The 18,867-nt window shown below is 33.6% G+C and overlaps 1 protein-coding gene and 1 long non-coding RNA gene across 3 annotated transcripts; both read right to left on the bottom strand.

Annotated features, from left to right (window-relative positions):
- Window positions 1–3,776: 3,776 nt before the first annotated feature.
- On the bottom strand, window positions 3,777–6,696 carry LOC106420994 (trigger factor-like protein TIG, Chloroplastic). Of its 2 annotated transcripts, XM_013861839.3 has the most exons (13): window positions 6,252–6,696; window positions 6,087–6,170; window positions 5,879–6,007; window positions 5,722–5,810; window positions 5,456–5,639; window positions 5,296–5,386; window positions 5,047–5,201; window positions 4,870–4,962; window positions 4,705–4,797; window positions 4,527–4,607; window positions 4,299–4,448; window positions 4,112–4,207; window positions 3,777–4,019 (listed from the first exon to the last, which is right to left on the bottom strand). In XM_013861839.3, the coding sequence occupies exons 1-13, from the start codon at window positions 6,567–6,569 to the stop codon at window positions 3,942–3,944; spliced, it is 1,641 nt and encodes a 546-aa protein (XP_013717293.2). In that variant the 5' UTR covers window positions 6,570–6,696; the 3' UTR covers window positions 3,777–3,941. The 2 variants fall into 2 exon arrangements, with proteins under 2 accessions (XP_013717293.2, XP_013717292.2); XM_013861838.3 differs by having other exon boundaries at window positions 4,870–5,201.
- Window positions 6,697–11,194: 4,498 nt separating this feature from the next.
- Window positions 11,195–17,868, bottom strand: LOC111202551. Its single transcript, XR_002655447.2, has 5 exons — window positions 16,567–17,868; window positions 16,397–16,481; window positions 16,219–16,307; window positions 15,294–16,122; window positions 11,195–15,215 (listed from the first exon to the last, which is right to left on the bottom strand). It is a non-coding gene; the product is annotated as an uncharacterized LOC111202551 (long non-coding RNA).
- Between the last annotated feature and the right edge of the window lie 999 nt (window positions 17,869–18,867).

Raw genomic sequence — 18,867 nt, forward strand, 5'->3', positions numbered from 1 at the left:
TTCTGATCACCCATATTTGGCTCAATGTCTCTTAGAAGTCGGGGGAGAAAGTCATATTCTTATCCAACATATATTTTCAATCCTCTTCTGAGGTTCCATCTTAGACGACACATATGTCTGTGGTGGTTTATTCAAAGTCTCTTAAGATGGTGTATGTCTGGTTTATGACCCGTATTCAATCTGAGATGGGAATATCTATGCTCACTTATATGGTCTGATATATTTTTACTTTATATACATGTAAATCCATGATGTCCCTAAGCTTTAGGATGGATGTCCGATCCTTATAGGTAATGGACTGCACGGCCAAGCTGTTTATATCATGGTCATAGACCATGGCGAATTTGTTCACGAATTTGTAGTATTGATCATGTGTCGCAGTCCTCTCTCCCCCTCATGAACATACTATAATTTCGTGATGCTTAGGATAATAAAGCCTAATGAGTTTCCCTTTTGTGTACATGTTTCACAACGTGAGATCTTATGGGATAACTCTTTGTGCCTTCTCAATATCAATCTTTGCACAAGTTTAGACTAGGATGGCTAATCCGGTCTTGCCATAAAGTGTATAATTTTCGTGGGATATATCAGTATGATCACCACGGCTCTTGCCTCTTATCATACTGATTTGTAGCATAGTTTTGATCAGTAGATTACATAGGTATAGTCTTGACCACTTTCTTAAAGGGTCTTAGGCATTTTCTTTCTTTCTTAAATCTGAAGGAACTTGTTTCCTTTTGCCCATTGTTTATATTTGGAAACCATATTAACTCAACGGGTCATATATTCTTGGGTGTATATAATGCCCTTTTAGGCATCGCCTTAGCCATAGATTTCTTACTAGGCTACTATACCGTACCATAATGCCTTTTAGGCGATTTTTTTATCAATCACTCACATTATCAAGTAAGATCAGGCAAGATATAATAGTAATGAACTCAAATCAATTCTATTATTGTATATAAAATCGTGAATGACAATTAGGTTTAAAGCAAAACACAAATCAAAGATTTAAAACACAATTAGCATGTCGAGATCTTTCTTTAGTCAATTGACATGCCGGCCACACCATCAGTTACATTGGACACGGCTGCGTTGGATTCATCCTGATCCATATCAGTCTTATTTGCTTCAGGATATCTCATCTCACTATTTCTTTTTAGCAACTGATTACTCTGCTCAGTTAGGCATGGGAGCAGATCATTATAGGTGGTGAAACTTTTTTCTCTATAGATATGTTGTAACAATAGATCTCTTGGATCGGTTGTGAGGAAGGTCTTTTCCCGTAAATCATCCTCTGTTACCACTTCACCACATAGTCTCAGTTTGTAAATGATTTTGGACAAAACAAAATGATATTCATCCACAGACTCAAAGTCATGGAATCTGAGACTCATCCATTCATGTCTGACCTTTGGTAATAACACCATTATATATCTGGATTTTAATTTTGTCCAAAGGTCACGAGGATTCTCAATATTTAGGTACTGATTTCTTAGATCCTCAGTGAGATGATGGCGCATAATTGTTATGGCCCTATACTTTTCACTTTCAGTTGCATAATTACCCTGAATGATACTCCTTTCGAATCCTCTTGATTTCAGGACAACTGAAGTGTTCATTGCCCATTCTAGATAATTTTCTCCAGAGGGATTTAGAATGGCATAATCCAAAGGCTCAAATCTCGGCATCTGAAATCATATTATTAATCAATTCATGATTTAGAATTCATGCAACCAATTCAAATAATCAGTGCATATGATTTCATAAGTCTCTTGATCAAAACACTTTACTACTCGATCATGGTGCAAAACAAGTCGAGAATGCTAGGTCTATATGTGATGCTTAGGCCACACAGCCATGTAATGTGATACAACGATCCTAGAGGTCGGTTCATGAGATATGCAAGCAAGGTCACACGACCATTCAAATATGGTGTCTCTCTAGGCCACACGGCCAAGCTATGATGCATTAAGCCACACGGCTTTCAATCACATGATGCAAACAATGTGATCTATCAAGGGCACAAGGCCGCGAGTATGAACAATGCATCAGAATGGTTAGGCCACACGGCCGTCCGGTATATAGTAAAATCACACGGCCACAACAGAATATAATGCAAACAAGAATAATCAATTTAGATGCATTCAATCTTATCATTCAGTTGCATATCAATTAGGGTTTACCAATTTCAAGGTTGGTAAAATGCGGCTAGATTTTAGGGTTTCAGAATCAGAGTAATCTAGCAACCTAACTCTTATGCAATATGTAAACAGTCCTAAACCTCAAATCAATCATTCAAAATTTTTTTTTTTTAGGTAATATGAGATTTAAGGTTTCAAGGCCTTTAGGGATTTAAAACGAGATTTAGGGTTTTTAGTTTTAAACATTCAAACAATGCCTCACGGCCAAGTTTTATGCCTCACGGCCAAGATGAGCCACACGGCTATTTGGTTCAATTCAATACCATCCCTAGAATAAGATCTAAGTTCAATTGCAATCAATCAATATGATCAGATTCGGATATAGATGCAACAAGGCCACACGGCCACGGATGATGATCTAGAACAATTTAACCTATAATGTATTAAGGCCATACGGCCACAATCTAATTTGATTTCAAAGTGATAAAAGTAGATCTTTAGGGTTTTAACCAAGTCAAGCAATTCAGATTCAGGTTTAAACAATCCTAATCAATATTTTCTAGGTGATCAAACAAACAATTAAGTTTCAAATCAAAATTAAAACGAATTTCCAATTTAGGGTTTTAGGGATTTCGAAACTTTGATCTTTGATCAAAGGGATTTGATTTGAGATTCAAAACCTTTAAGGTTATGATTTTAATTGATCAATGGATCAATCTCGATTTAGGGTTTAGGGGATCGGACTTATTCGAGCTCCGATTTACTCTTTTAGGGTTTGATCTATTATCCTAGGGTTTTGTCTTTAGAGATTAGTTTTTAGGGTTTCAATCTTTACAAACAATCCAAATTCAATTCTCATGTTCTTAGAATTAGGGTTACCTTTTGTTTGCAGATTGTAGAAAACTGGACCACCAAGAGAACCTCGAACGGACGCGAGCTGGAACGAGTTGGAGTTGAAGTCGCGCGAGCTGATCGCTGCCGGGTCGCGAGCTGGCTGATCGGGGACCGTGAGCTGTAGCTGTCCGGGATGCAAGCTGAGAATGGATGGAGCTGAGGCTGTGTTTGTCTAGTATCAGAAACACCTTAGGGCTGAGGCTGATCGGATGAACACGAGCTGGAACGCTTGCAAGAACAGATTAGGGTTCGTCGGGTTAGGGTTCAAGGTCGCCGGCTAGGTTTTAGGTTTAGGAGTTTTTCGATTTGCTCAGGGAGTTTAGAGACTCGTGCTGATAACGTGTTATAAAACAATAGATTTAGAGCTGAATGTTTCTGTGTTTTATTAATCATAACATGTTCCTTTATATAAGGATTACAAGTCATAGAGAAAGGAAAGTATCCAAAACCTAAAACAACTAGGATTAGGAAAACTAGTAATACATAATAATGGAAATATAACAATTACAAAGAAAAGAAAATAGAGTTTCCTTTTATCGAAAGCATAAGCCGCCTCTCTCTCTCTCCTAAGGTCATGACCGCCTCTCTCTCTCTATCTAGGGTTGGACCGTCTCTCTCTAAGTGTATGGACCAGTTATGTACATCGATCCATTGATTTATAACAAAAAGGTCACTTCTCATGACAAAATAATCATAATTCCGAAAGAAATACTCGAGTAAATGCCGATCATACATACATTTATATTCAGAATAATTTATTGCAAATGATAGTCTTACAAACAATCATCGAAAACAGTAAAAAGGTCTCTTCTCATGACAAAATAATCATAATTCAAAACAAAAAAAAATGCTCGCGAAAAATAGAATATGCAGATCATACATACATTACATAACATATGCTAATCAACGGGTAATGTATTGAATTTCAGCTCGTTCTTTCAACCATTCTAGCACTTTTGCTCCTTCTAAAATCTCTTGTACCTAAACCACCAATTCGACAAGAACCTCTCTCTCTCAGTTTTCTTATAGTTAAAAGGAAAATGATAAATACTTAGATTCAAGAGAGTACTAACCTGATCTTTCACACGTTCCTCATCGTACTCTTGTTTATGTTTCTTGAACTCTGTGACCGAGTTCTCCACTTCTTTAACTAGTTCATCTGTTGAGAACTGCATTCAAGTTTTTTAAACAACGTCTTGTTACTAATTTTTTCTTTGTTACTATCTCCGAGACAACAAGAGTATAAGCATATAAAAGTACCTCTAAGTTTTCACGCTTGAAGATATCTCCAACAGCTAGATTCTGCTTGATTATGTTGGTAATGCTCTCTCTTTGAGTTTCTAGAAACTCATTCACTGATTTTTGACTTGAAAGAGAAGCCAATTGATCTTCTGTGAGTTTCATGTTACCCTACAGCACCATGTCATTGAACATTGAGCATCTTAGTGCCAGTAAAAGAGAGTAAGAGATACAGAGTTAAACGCTTGCCTGAATCTCTAGAAGCCTAGCTCCATAAAACTGTCTTCCTTGTTCCTCAAATAAAGATTGAGGAATCTCTACTTCAACCATCTAAACAATAAAAAAGAAGCAAAATGACAATGTTTTCAATCACACAGATCAACATTGTTAATGCTTCAAAAAGCTTTATGAAATTAAATGAATTGACCTTTCGTATCTGTTCAAGGATGGCGTTGTCTGTTGCTTGCTCCTTGGCTTCCTCCTCCATCTCTTGGCATCTTTTAGTCAGAGTTTCTTCAACCTGTTCACTTTTTTCATTAGAGAACTACAGTGAGAGGATAAAATTTTTTTGGTAAATCTCTGTGTTCATTACCTCCTTCAGGGTGGTGCATCCGGGAAGCAACTTATCAGCAAGTGAATCATCTAAAGTTGGTAAATCTCTGTAGAATAGTTCCTTACAATCAACCTGAAGAAACCAGACAAAGTTTAGCTTATCCAAGTATGCTATCACCTTTATCTGCATGTCTTGTATATATGGCGAAGAACTCACAGTGAACTGAGCACGCTGGCCACGGAGACTTTCTTGCTTCCATGATTCAGGAAACACAAGCGAGAATGACTTTGACTCGCCAGCTCGGATTCCTAAGATTGAATCAAGGAATCCAGGAAGTAATCTGTTCCCTTCTTCCGTGTCAAAATGAAAACCTGCACACATTATAACCACACCTCTCATCATTCATTTCCGAAACAAAAAAAAAAGATGGTTTCAATGAAGTAAAAGATAATGTCTCTGTTGAACCTTTGCTTTCAGCATCTGGAATAGCTTCACCCGTTGACCCATCCTCGTCTATAGTTGTAGCAGATATATCAATGACTGCAAGATCTCCCACCTGCACAGTTTTATGATTCAATGAGTGAGATTCATAACCAATACAAGCACATGTCATGCATTCAGTTACCTGTAGACCTCGGTCAGTGACAATCTTCAATGCACCAAGGGACTTGTACTTCTGTCTAAGCTGTCTTTCACAAGCTTTCTTTGCGTCTATCTCATCGCCTAGTTCAACAACGACCTTCATATCTTTATACCCATTCTCAGGATTCCATTTCAGCTCAGGCACCACATCAACAACCACCTCGTAACTGAGAGGAACAAGAGAAAAAAAAAAGACATGTAAAGTCTTTGCTACACTGTGTTTTTTTTTATCAGATTCTTTGCATATACCTAAGAGTCTTGAGCTGAGAATAAGCCTTCTCCATCTCCGGAAAGCTGCTTACTATCTGTATCGAGTCTTTTAAAGCCTTTCCAGTCACCTACACAAAAGCCAAACATCAAAGGGACTAAACAATAATCGAGAACTAAAGAAATAAAAGTCACTTACAGACTCCATGGCGTGAGGAAGTGTTCTTTTCAAGATAGATTCAACAGTAGCTCTCAAAACGTATGGCCTCCCAACGAAACCAACAATGATATTCTCTGGAACTCTCTTTCCAGGACGGAACCCAGGAACCTAGTTTTATTCATAACAACAAGCATTTTCATTACATGGAACTGGTTTTTAAGTTCTTGTCTTGATTCAGACATTTTACCTTTGCCATTTTCATGAACTCGGTCAGGACTCTCTGGTAACAATCTTCACAGACAATTGCTGGAACTTCCACACTCAGTTTCACCTAAAATTTCAGACCAAACTACTCAATGACACACAAATGTTCCAACAAAAAGACAAAAAAAACTTGAAGTCTCTCTCTTACACTTGAATTCGGCGCTTGAGTCTCCTTGACCTGAAGCTCAGCGGGAAGCTTGTCTTCCTTTACGCTCGGTTCAACCGCCGGAGCGGCCTTGGTTGAAGCCGCTGATCGCCGGACTCCTCCACTGCCGCCAATTTTCTTGGCGGCACAAGAAAGCTCCAAGGGCTTGATTGGTTTCTTAAGCCTACCGTGGAATCTTAGCAGAGAGCAACCATCACGAGAGAGGAACAAGCTGTCGGATTGGAAGAGACGACGAGAACCAAGACGTCGTGTTGAAGATGAATGAAAAGGATTAATCGAGCTGATAACGCAAAGCTCCATTCTCGCTGACTCTCTCTCTCTCTCTCTCTCTCACTCAGAGATTGAAGAAAGAGCTTTTTGAAGCGCCACTTCTTGAAGATAAAGCTGCCTTAATTTACATCTATATCCTTTAAACAGACAGAGGCCGCTCTGAAAAGCTTTACTGATTACATGGCATTAATATAGAGTTTCTCGGAAAAATTGTTATAATTCTATTGGTCGATTTTTTAGAATTTTCTTTTTCTTTTTTTTAATCAATCGCTTGGACAAAATTTAGAATTGAGACAAATATTAAAAACTTTCCTTATTATTCAAACGGTAAATTTGCGCATGTTGATATCATATTTATTACATTGCTTACAAAATATTTTAATGTTTCTAATTAGGTTGTTTGTTTTTAATAACTTACCTTTCTAATATGAATTATTTGCGCAAGTTAAAATCATATCATATGCAAAATCATTTTTTGACAATACACATTTAATATCTTTCTTTAAACGATTTCATTATTTATTATGCAAAATATTGTGCGTCATTAATATGAGAAATAAATCAACTGTATATATATATAGGAGATACCCAAGGTCTTAAAATACAAACATTCTCTTTTCATTCTTTAAAGTATTATTCACAAATCTCTCCTTTCATATTATTAAGGTATTACGACGATGCTGCTTGTGTGCTAAGAAAAATGTGTTTAGACGCAAAGGCTCCTCATCTTTCATCGACTCTGCCATCCACTTTGCCTTGGAAGTTCAATAAACCTGTACAGCCTAATAAAGGACTAACCCGCCAAGGCAATGGGCACTCCAGAGCGCTACGTTATGTTTATTGTTGTTATTCGACTGTATGTTTTCTTAGCATATAAATCACCTTTATCTTCTCTATACTTCTATCTCTTAAAATTTTGTTATTACATGACAGTGGCGATCAAACTCCGAAACAGAAGGTGAAACTAAATGTTACAGAGGAGAAACTGTTAAACCTGATGCTGAAGTACAATGGTGGAAAGCCAAGAGCTGAGGTGCGAGAGGAGAGGAGATAAAAGTGGAAAGCCAAGAGCTGAGGTGCGAAAGGTGAAACTAAATGTTACAGAGGAGAAACTGTTAAACCTGTTTAACTTATTGATGTTTGCTTCATCTGCATGCAGGCAGAAGAGCTTGGTAGATTCTTCCGATACAATATGTATCCAAGTAAGGCCCCCTAATCTGTTACTTTTATTTTGGAGTATTTCACCGATGAAATGGCCTTAAATTATATGCTTTTTTCAGGTGAAGGGACTGGTTTGCTTCGTCTCCATAGTACATATCATCATGACTTTAAAATTTACAGCTCTGACGAGGGACGTGTTCAGGTACGTACACCTTTTACAATGATACTACTGAAGATAATTAAGCATATGTGTTGGAAAAAAAAATAATGTTTGAACTGGTTTGCATATGTTGACCAGATGTCTGCAGCTGCTTTTGCTAAAGGCCTACTTGACCTAGAAGGACAGCTGACGCCAATCCTGGTTTTCCCTTCTTAAAATTATATTGCTGGTGCTTAATTTGCAATGTCGTTTACTAATAATGTCTTTTTATCTTTCTTGCTTCTCAAGGTTTCTTTGGTTAGCAAGGACTCTTCCATGTTGGATGGTCTTGATACTGCCAGCATTGAAATGGAAGCTGCCAAGGTTTGTCCCATGACTTGAGTCATTTTTTGAAGTGTGTGTATCAGTCAATCAACAAGATTGATTTCATTATAATTGGACTATATATGCAGGCTAGATTGAATGAGATTGTAACGTCTGGCAAAAAAATGATCAATGAATTACTACTATTTATTATTATCAAATCATAGTAGTAATTATCAAATTAAATACACAAAAGGCAAAACAAAAAGAGAGAGGCATAACATAAAATAAGTTAGCATATTAAATTGCAAATAAGCCAAAATATTTCAAAGCAGTCAAACAACCTAGAAAATTAATAATCGAACCAGCTACCTTTTTTTATTAGACCGGATATTAGTTCCACCAATAATCGTGGTCAACTTACCAACATGGTGCATATATGTCAAATGGACAAATCTACGTTTAAGTAACCCAACCTGTAAGGGATTTAGATTTTTTTTGTGAATCTCGTGGATTGATCTATCGCAGATTAAGGTGAGTCTAAAATCATTTAACATCACTTGCCATATAATCTAACGAATATTACAAATAACAATTTATGGAAACTATTTCTCGAAATTATAGAAAGATTAATAATGTTTTATTTATTACTTTTAATATTTATAAACTATAAAATATAATGAACGAATTTTTATATAAGATAATTATAATAGTTTTATACTCTACTTGATGAATTGTATTCGAATATAATTATATAATAACTATTTTAAATATTACAAAATCCAAAAATGTCTACTAATATGATTTTTAAATTATTTATCGTTGTTTACAGAATAAATATTTTGGGGATTGTTTACATCTTTAAATATTTTTGTTAGAATTACCTCTTTTCTGACTCAAGGCTTAGAGAAGGAAACCGTAAATCATCTCTGCTGTTACAATGAAACCAATGCTAATAAATCTCAGGTAATTCAAATCTCTCTTTTATATTTCATGACTGATTTTTTTATTGGAGTTATGCGTGAAATATTTGTTTTTTCTCAATTATATTTTTCTGATGTTTTAAGATTAGTGTTAAATGTGATCGTTTGAAGCATAATGCATTCTCATAACACACCTCCATGATAAACACTTCTATGTAAATTGTGTCAATTATGTTAGTGATTTTGCATTTGAGTATTGTGACTGATGTTCCAAGAGAGAAAGCGTATCATCTCAAACCGAGATTGTTGGGAAAGGTAATTGGTTTATAGATGTAATTGGATAATTGACATCTAAAAGATACATTTTATTAGATAGTACCAAGCAGTCCTTTTAAAACTTTTGAACTCTAACTTTTTGAACTAACTGAATAATCATGCTTGACCTATAAGCAGTTCAAAGAGTTATGTATCTAAAGGATACACTTTATCAGATATAAATGATATGTTTTATTAGATAGTACCAAGCAGTCCTTTTAAACTCAAACAATGCCATGTTCTGAGTTGTACACATTGTATTGACTTTTTTTCTTTGCGGTGTGTATTCAGATAGCAGTAGTGAAGTGCAGATATGAAGTAATATCAACCAAAATTAAGAAAAGTCTTTTAAAACAAAGATAATCACATGGGCCTCTCTTGAACATGGCAAACAACCAGCAGTTTTGCCAGACTCAAATTTCTTAAACAGGTTATCTACTTTCTATTTTCTTATTATTTAGTTTCACCTGATGAGAAGTTTGAATCACAGACTCTTGACATTTTAAATTTTATATTATTTGTTTGTGTAATGGTGCTGAGGTTTCAATGAGACCGGCTTATCCTTCTTCCAAGAAAGTAAAGGACTATGACAAGTTTGAAGCTGAAGTGAAGAAGAATAGAAGGATGATAAGCTTGAAGGAGACACTGCTTTGAACAAGTTCTTCCATGAGATATATTTGAATTCTGATGAGGATATGAAGAGTGCTAGAGAAAATCATTTGTGAGTATCTATCTATCTATCTATATTCCTATTTAGTCTTTCTTCTCTCATGGAGATTACAATGTTTTTGGCATTTTGATTGACTCTTTTGCAGTTTTGCACAATCAACAGGTGGAATATATTGGGACAGTGCTTTCAATAGACTGGAAAGATGTTGGTGCTAAGAAAAGTATAATCTTGTATGATATATGGGTTCTACCTTATGATGATCTGACGCTCAAGACATGGGAAATATGATCTTATATGATGTGTGGGTTTTACCTTAATCTAGATAGAACTCGAAGCCTTGGTATTAAGGTCTGGTTTCTCTACTTTATGGACTTAAGGTACTTTGTATTTTCCATAACTCATATTGTTTATACGAAACACTGAAATTTTTAATCTAAACATTCTAATGTGTTCTTTGTTCATATGAACATAGTATAAATATCAATATGTAACATCAAATCTTTCATATTAACCACATACATGTAACATAAGTATTATATAGTTGTAAATATGTAATTATCAATTTAATATTAATGTTAATGCCCGCACATGCGTGCGGGCGGTCCACCTAGTTTATTATAAATATAAACCCATAGAAATTGTATATGCAACTACATACTCCCTCCGTACCATTTTAAGTGGTGTTTAAGGATTTTTATTTTGTTTCAAAATAAGTGATGTTTTCACATTTCTAGATAAAATTTAATGTCAATTAAAATTTTCAACCAATTACAAAATACTATATGTTTTTCTTATTGGTTAGACTGATTTTATTTAATCCAATTTTATGTAACCAAAATAAATTGCATAGAAATTTGTATTTTCTTAATCTTTGTGTAAAAACCTTAAACACCACTTAAAATGGTACAGAGGGAGTACATGATATACATCGTACTAAATAACTCACACTAGGTGATAACCCGCGTCCTATGCAGAGTGAGTTACCGAAAATAGTTTTTTAATCCATAAATTATGCATGTATATATAATGTAAACTTAATTGTTTTTTTTAAGATTGTGTAATTGGTTATGTGTAAATTCGATATATTATAAGGAAAAAAATGTATAATAGTGTGCAATAACATATATTAATTTATTACTCTCTATGTTCCTAAATATAAGATTTTTTAGATAAAACACACTTATTAAAAAAGTTACTTTTTATCTAAAAAGTATCATTAAAATTTTAAATTAAAAACTATTCAACCAATTTTTAAAATAAAACTATTAAATTTGATTGGTTACACAGTTTTTGATAAACCTAAAGTTACCTAGAAATATAAGAACATCCTACATATTGGAACATAAAAACTATTCTAAACATCATATATTTAGGAACAGAGGGAGTATGAATTTAAGACAAAACAAAACATAAGAAATAGAATTATTCCTGGCATAATAAAATTATGATTATAATATAAGAAGAAACATAGGTTAAAAAAACCAAAGTACTAAGGTCCCAAATTATAAAGAAATAAATAAAAATCTGAAAAAACAAAGTGCCGCGAAAAGGATTTTCAGAACTCGTAGTTTGCAATTGTATACCAAGAAAAAAGTAAGAATTAGTTTAACAAGCGAAACATACATACTTACCAAATTCACAAAATGAACTAATGGGATATACCTCTTTCTGAAAACATTGATTTCTGGAACATCTTTGGGTTCAAAAATAATTTTGGAAAACCCATCAATGTTGTCACGTAGGGATGGCAATTGGGCTCTCCCGTCCCGTCCCGTCCCGTCCCGTCCCGTCCCGTCCCGACCCGCTGCGGGTTTGTCTTCTGGCGGTACTCGGCGGGACCGTCCCGCGCGGGACGCGGTCCTGAAACTAGCTGCCCAATCCCGTACCGCAAAATGTGTAAGCCTTCGCGGGCCGTCCCGCGGGACGTCACAGAATGGAGGTAGGGTTTTTTTAATTTGATCCCTATTTTTATTCAATTTTGTAAAATTAGGAAACTTAAAAATTAAAAATTTAGACGTGATCGCTTCCTGACAATTTAACATTCTCAAACAATAGTTCAAACAACATTCTCAAACATTCGCACTAACATGATCGATTTCAAACAACATTCTCAAACAACAGTTCAAACAATATTCTCAAACATTCCCGAGTTCTAAGTCAGTTCAAACAACATTCTAAAAAAACAGTTCAAACAACAGTTCAAACAACATTCTCTACCTACACCGTGACTCCTATCTAAACAATGAGTTCCCCTATCTAAACCGTGATCCTAGCAATGCTTACTACTTATGCGTAAGAAGCACTAACCCGAGGTCCTTTGGCTGTTATATCGAGACATCACTCCATATGCCAAGTATGCGTCCACAATATCTTCAAATGTACCCGCTTTGTTCCCCATCAAACTGAAGAAACAACAAAAACGTCTTTGGTCAGCTACTTAGTTACGTAGCTAGCTAAAACGAGTAATGATATCCAGAGCAAGCTCAAGCCCGCCAGGCCCGCTTTTTTGCGGGTCATGATATTCTTAGCCCAAACCCGCCCCGCACCAACCCCTAACGGGCCGGGCCCGCGGTCCAGTACCCACTTTACCATTCCTATTGTCACGTGCTTCAGTCGAGCTTAAAATGAAAAAAAAAATATTCAGCAATATACGAAGGGAATATCAGATCCAGCCATTTGTTTATTACAAATTAGTACAATATATTACCTACTCCCCAATTAATTTGCCAAAATTGTAACACACAGAGTACAACATTTGCATTTGTAGAATTCCATAAGTCTTGGAAAACATGAGCAAGGGTTCCATAAGTGACACACTTGATAACAACATTACTGTAATCAGTGAAAAAAATTCATTTAGACAATATGAAAGTAATTAAATGAGTAACTTTTAATTTCAAACGTGAAATACTTACTCCATGTTTTGGACAAAGAACGTATTTTATGGTCGATGAAACCATTGTTTCCGTGAGTAGGTTCTGTCATATATTCTTTGACAAATCCAACTTCTACTAAAGCCCCGTAAATATCTTGTAATTTAAAAAAAAAATGATGATAGTCGATGGATTGTATTAGCCATATATTTATAGTGAAAAAAATATATTACACATTTTAATTAAATAGAAGGTGTATAATGTGATTGATCAATCAATCAGCTGTTACCATATTTGGCTAATTCGAACAACTAAGTATCCTACATATGCAAATTTGTCAATGTGTTTCAATCTTGCACCAATTACATTATTTCAAAGATTGAACTTGTGCAGAAAATATTGCATGAGTATCGTGAATATAATGTGTATTGAAACCAAAAAATCAATCATAATGGCTTATGGATAAATGCATAGATATTATAGGAAACATCAAGAGGAAATATAGGAAATTCCTTTAAAAGAAATCAATCAGAAAGAGGTGGTATAGGAAACAGATAGAAAACAAACTTTGATTAATCATCAAACATTACTGGCACGTTTTATAAAAATACTAATGATAGAAAAATAATCATTTATGAATCAGAGTGAATCGCACCTCGTACTTTTTAGTATTTTTAAGAAAATAAACTTTTCTTCTTGATGTATTTTTAAGAGAACAAATATTTTTTGGTATTTTTTAGAAAATCAATCACTTGAGCACGTATTGATCATCAAATACTTTTTAGTATTTTTAAGAAAACAAACTTTGATCGATCATCAAACGTTAATTTTTTCGTTTCTTATAAATTTCTTTGTTGTAATATGAAAGTTGGTTATTGGTTCTATATTCATTTTGAATAAAAAATTAGACTAATATATATGTACAGAAAAAAGTAATGTTTTTGTATTGAAAAAAAATAATGAAAAGAATTCAGTTAAGGTAATTAACAAATTAATGAAAAAACTTCGGTTAAGGTAATTAAACGCAAGAAATAAATGATAACAACTTTTAATGTGATATGTATATATGTGATACGAATATATTTAGACAAAGCTAAGGTAATTATAATGTTTTGATCAATGGCATGTTGTGTAATTACTCTAGTTAACAAAGAGTTTTTAAATAGAATAGGTGAGAGAGCTTGTGGAGTTGCCACGTAAAAAATGGCACATTTGTAATAAACACATGAACTAAAGGTTATTTATTTTAAATGCTCCCCAAATAATAAAAAGGGGATAAGAGGAAAATTTTAATGAAGAGAAAACAAAAATTATTTAAATTTATTTTTAAAAAATTCAAAATAAAACATATTAAAAATGAGTCAAACCTGTAATTCAATAAAAAACAAAATCGCTTAAATTAAAAAAAAAACTTTTGACGTGAATAGCCTGTAGTTTATAAACATCACTACGGTAAATCCGCCTTACGGGCGGGCATGTGAATAAATAAATAATAAAAAAATATTTTAAATTGTAATAAAATTTTGATAATATAATTTTATTGTCAATTAAAATAACATTAACTTTAATTATTTGTTTTCTTATTATTATTAGACAAATATTATCTCATCTTTTTAAAAAATTCTATGAAAACGTTAATGGCTTCATTTTTATTACTATTCATTTATTTGTCTATGAAAGTAAGTAATTGGATATGATAGTAAAAACTTTTTATAGTTATTACATTTCTTTTATACATAATATTTAAACTATTAAGAACGATAAATATTTTTATATTTAGTTCACTCATGATCTAAATCTTTAATTGAGAAACCTTTTTACGTGGCTATATAAAATCTTATAATGGTGCTAATGATTCTTTAATCAAAGGTTTGAAATATATAAATAGACGATTTGAAAAAAAAAAATTCTTTGAGTGCTTTTCAGATGGTTTGATTAGTTTTGAAAATGGATTCAAACAATGTTATGTTTTCGCATATCTTGTTTTTTTTTCAAATATGAGATTATGGAATTTAAACTATATCATTTATAATATGATAAAATACTGTTAACTTTCTTTTTGTCAACACAATAATGTTATCTAATCAAAATTTGAAAGAAACTGGATCGCTTGTCTCCTCTCTTTCCGGCAGGAGGGCGCTCTTGTATGTTACAAAGGAAACTGGTCACTCGAAGAACATTCTATTTCCTATGGAGGGAGAGGAATAACAGGTTACACTCTTGTGTTGCTAAACCTCATGAAACTACCTTTGCTCTCATTGACATGCTCACCTGAAACATCCTTTTCAATTTAATTATTCTTGTGATCATATCTATGCAAATACAAATAAAACTAAAAGGGATACTTACCACACTTGTTTGACAAATCTGGGGCGACCTTCTAGTTTTCTAATCGGCGGTGAAAACTGCAGCGGTTGTGTCTTGGGAGAGCACAAACACTTTTACTTCTGACTCAAAACGGCGGGGAGGGATTAGATAGTTTCCGAGAGATGCTCAACGAATGTTGACGACAACACATGTGGTTTTCGTTAATAATATACACAGCCCTAATTACAATTTTTTTCAGACTGATAGCCTAAAACTCACAAAGCCAGTAACCAAAATCTGGGAGTTTCAGTACTGGTAATGTGCAAAAGAAGAATTATATACCAACTTATGGCAACAGCCTGGCTAAACTGTTCAAAAGTTTTAGTATGCTTTCCGGTCAAGAGACTGAGCTCAGATACATTCGAGCTTAAGACGTCGACTGAATCCAATAGCTCATTAGGGATTGGCGTATTCATTCCTCCCACGTCAAGGATGACCGGAACAACTGCTCTCTTCACAGCCTGCAACACATCCCCCACCAACTTAAGTTACTTAGAAAATTCTACTCAACATAATGTTCCATTGGAAATCTCATCATGATGATTCAAATAATATATGATCAATCTCCATTCCAGTTCCAAATGCTATATCTTATCCACGACACCATTTCTCTATCTAAACAAAAAGATGCATCCTTGAATAAAATCAAGATTAGAATCAAATAAATTTAAAAACTTGATACGAATTTTAGCAACTTGAATGTTGATTGAGTCTGGGATCTCTCTTTGAAGCAGCACACCACTGGCATTCCTCACTATCTCAAGCTCATCATCGCTCATCTTCTCAGTCCACCCTTTCATATTATCACCACCTACAATAATGATCGAGTTCTGTCCGTCCATTTCACAAAGAACGATAAGAGGATAAGCTCATAAGTTCGTTATAATTCCTGAAAAAAGAAAGTTACCTTGATATCAGTGAGAATATGGAAGACACCATACCGTGCACGACATCAACAGCTGAACAAATTGTATGCTTGAGATCTGGAATATAAACCTAACAAACACAAAAAATCATAAAAATATTAATTAAGAAAACAGATTCTAATGATACAAAGTAAGCCAAAACAAACACTCAACACAGACCCACAACTTTTTAATAATTGGAAGATGAAGCGTGCTGGATTTCAAGGCTTCTCTGTCCAGAAGAGACCAAGCTTCTATAATCCATCTACAAATCCAAATACAATGATTTTGTTAGTATAACATATCATCTATTAATTTACAAAATAACATGATAATTGGCATTCCATTACTGAGATTGATATCAATGCATTCCACAGGCAGGTACTTATATAGCCTGTTTAGGCTGAGAAAAGAGATAAGGATCATTGAATGGTGGTTAATAAATGCAACTTGTAACGGTTCGGGGGCGAGAGAAGAATCGATCACGAAACAACACGATCTGACGAATTACGAAGCCTCGTCTCCCCTATCCCTAACTCCATTGTTTGTAGACGTTATCAGATTTTGGAGAAGAAGAAGAACCCTAGAACGCTTCTCGTGAAGGAGGTAGGTGCAGGAAAACAACGGCCCAAGGTTTACTTTCTTTCTCAGGCCAAAATCCATTATTCAGAGCCCACAAATAATACAATCGTTTAAGTCCATACGAAAATTAAAAGAAGCCTTTTAGTTTAATGAGACATGTGTCTTCTCCTCCCTTACTTATTTACTGACGTGGCAGCATGAGAAGAATGGAATAGTCTTCTTTATAGTATAAGATTTTTCATGATAGGTCTAAGACTATTTTCAATTCATTTCTATTTTATAATAGTATCGAGAGGTAATTTTACATTTTCCCAAAATAGATATTCATGTTTTCTTTTATGCATAGAAAATGGAATAGCTTATTCTATTTATATCCAAACCTTATAATGAATTCCACTATAATATAGAAAATATTTAAATAAATTTGAATGGTCTAAATATATGGTCTCGAGTTTGAGAAAAAAATAGTTGATGTGATTAATAAATAATCATTAATTGAAACATTTTTTTGAATAAACAGTAATTGAATCATTACAATAAAAGCGTTGAAATAAATTATACAATAAAGTATATTAAACATAGTTAAAATCTTTCAATGTGTTGAATACGCGAAATTGGGACTACCAATACCACATGTTATATTGTTATTCGTTGACCAAAGTTTTAGATTTCTTTTTCACCTTTATTATTTAAAACTATTTTTCTATAGTTAATTTAATTTAATTTTCAATTATATATATTTGTATATACAAATGTATCATTTTAGACACAATAGATAGAGATTAATTTACATATTTTAGATATATAAAAAAAATCAAATTTTTTGAAATAAATCACAGTAGCTCTTTTAATAATATATAACCATAAAAATAAAACATAAAGGAAAAAAATTATATACAGTAAAAATAGTGAGATATATTATTGAAATTTATTAAGAAAATCATAATAAATTAAATTTTTTTTGAATGTGTGTGTGATGGAATAAGGAGGAGATGATGTACCATGTTAAAAGATAAGAATTAAGATGCTGAATGTTAAGAGTATTGTTGATAATCTAAGGAAAACTTATTATGAAGCATTGGCCAATAAGAATCTTGTAAATACACATCATCAAAGGCACTTTCATAAACTAGTCATTGTTATCTTTTTATCACAAAGGATGAAGATTGAGACTAATGCGATACATCATTTTTTTCCACAAAACTGTAGCATTAACCAAATTACAAACTCTAATCTATTCACCAATTTTTCCAAGATATCCAACTATTCATAACAATACAATGCATAGAATGGCATGGCGAAATCATGTTCCAGTTAGTATGATTTTACTAACAGCTGATGCCAATTATACAACCAAACTAAAAGGTTAAACATATATAAAATGAATATGAAAAATATTACTGGTGGAAAAAATACACATATATATAATATTTTTGAACTCCACAAACTAGATCAATACGAGACTATATATTTAACTATATAAAACCAACTCCACAAGGCAATTCAATAATCAGTTTTACAACATAATCAATAACTAATTAAAAAGTGAACTCAACAAGAAAGTTATTAAAAATGCATTTTGGCTTTGAATTTGAGGAACCAAAGATAAATTTATTCTTTATAAAGAACACAAACGAACAAGTATTGCACACTATCACTTGGAACATACGCACTCACCAATTAATCAATTCCCACTCTGGTGTAATTGATTTTAGTTACCAAAGTAAAAATTTTAACTGCCATAAAACAAGAACTTGACTTGTATATTTCATGACGTTTACATAATCTTAAAACGAGATACAAGTTCCCAAAGGTTTATATCCTAAAAACGACCTGAACACTAACTAATAAGATTATTACAACAGACGACATTATTAAACACAGAAACAAAACCACAAACGCACCTAAACACATAAGTTAACACTAACAGCTGCTTGGAGGTGGTGGACTTAGGATAGGTTTCATTGGTGGTTTTATCAGACCAAGCCATGTACCCATTGACCTCTTTTTCTTCCTCAGCTAACGCCTCCCCAATAGTAAGATGTGCCACGGCTTCCGAGAGAGAGAGA

This window comes from Brassica napus, chromosome C2 (genome assembly GCF_020379485.1).
Source record: "Brassica napus cultivar Da-Ae chromosome C2, Da-Ae, whole genome shotgun sequence".
Taxonomy (NCBI): domain Eukaryota; kingdom Viridiplantae; phylum Streptophyta; class Magnoliopsida; order Brassicales; family Brassicaceae; genus Brassica; species Brassica napus.

Coding starts and splice junctions, on each gene's coding strand:
- LOC106420994 (XM_013861838.3), bottom strand. CDS start 6,569: ATGGAGCTTTGCGTTATCAGCTCGATTAATCCTTTTCATTCATCTTCA. Junction 6,008..6,086: donor AGTTCATGAAAATGGCAAAG/GTAAAATGTCTG, acceptor GAATAAAACTAG/GTTCCTGGGTTCCGTCCTGG. Junction 5,811..5,878: donor TTCCTCACGCCATGGAGTCT/GTAAGTGACTTT, acceptor GCTTTTGTGTAG/GTGACTGGAAAGGCTTTAAA.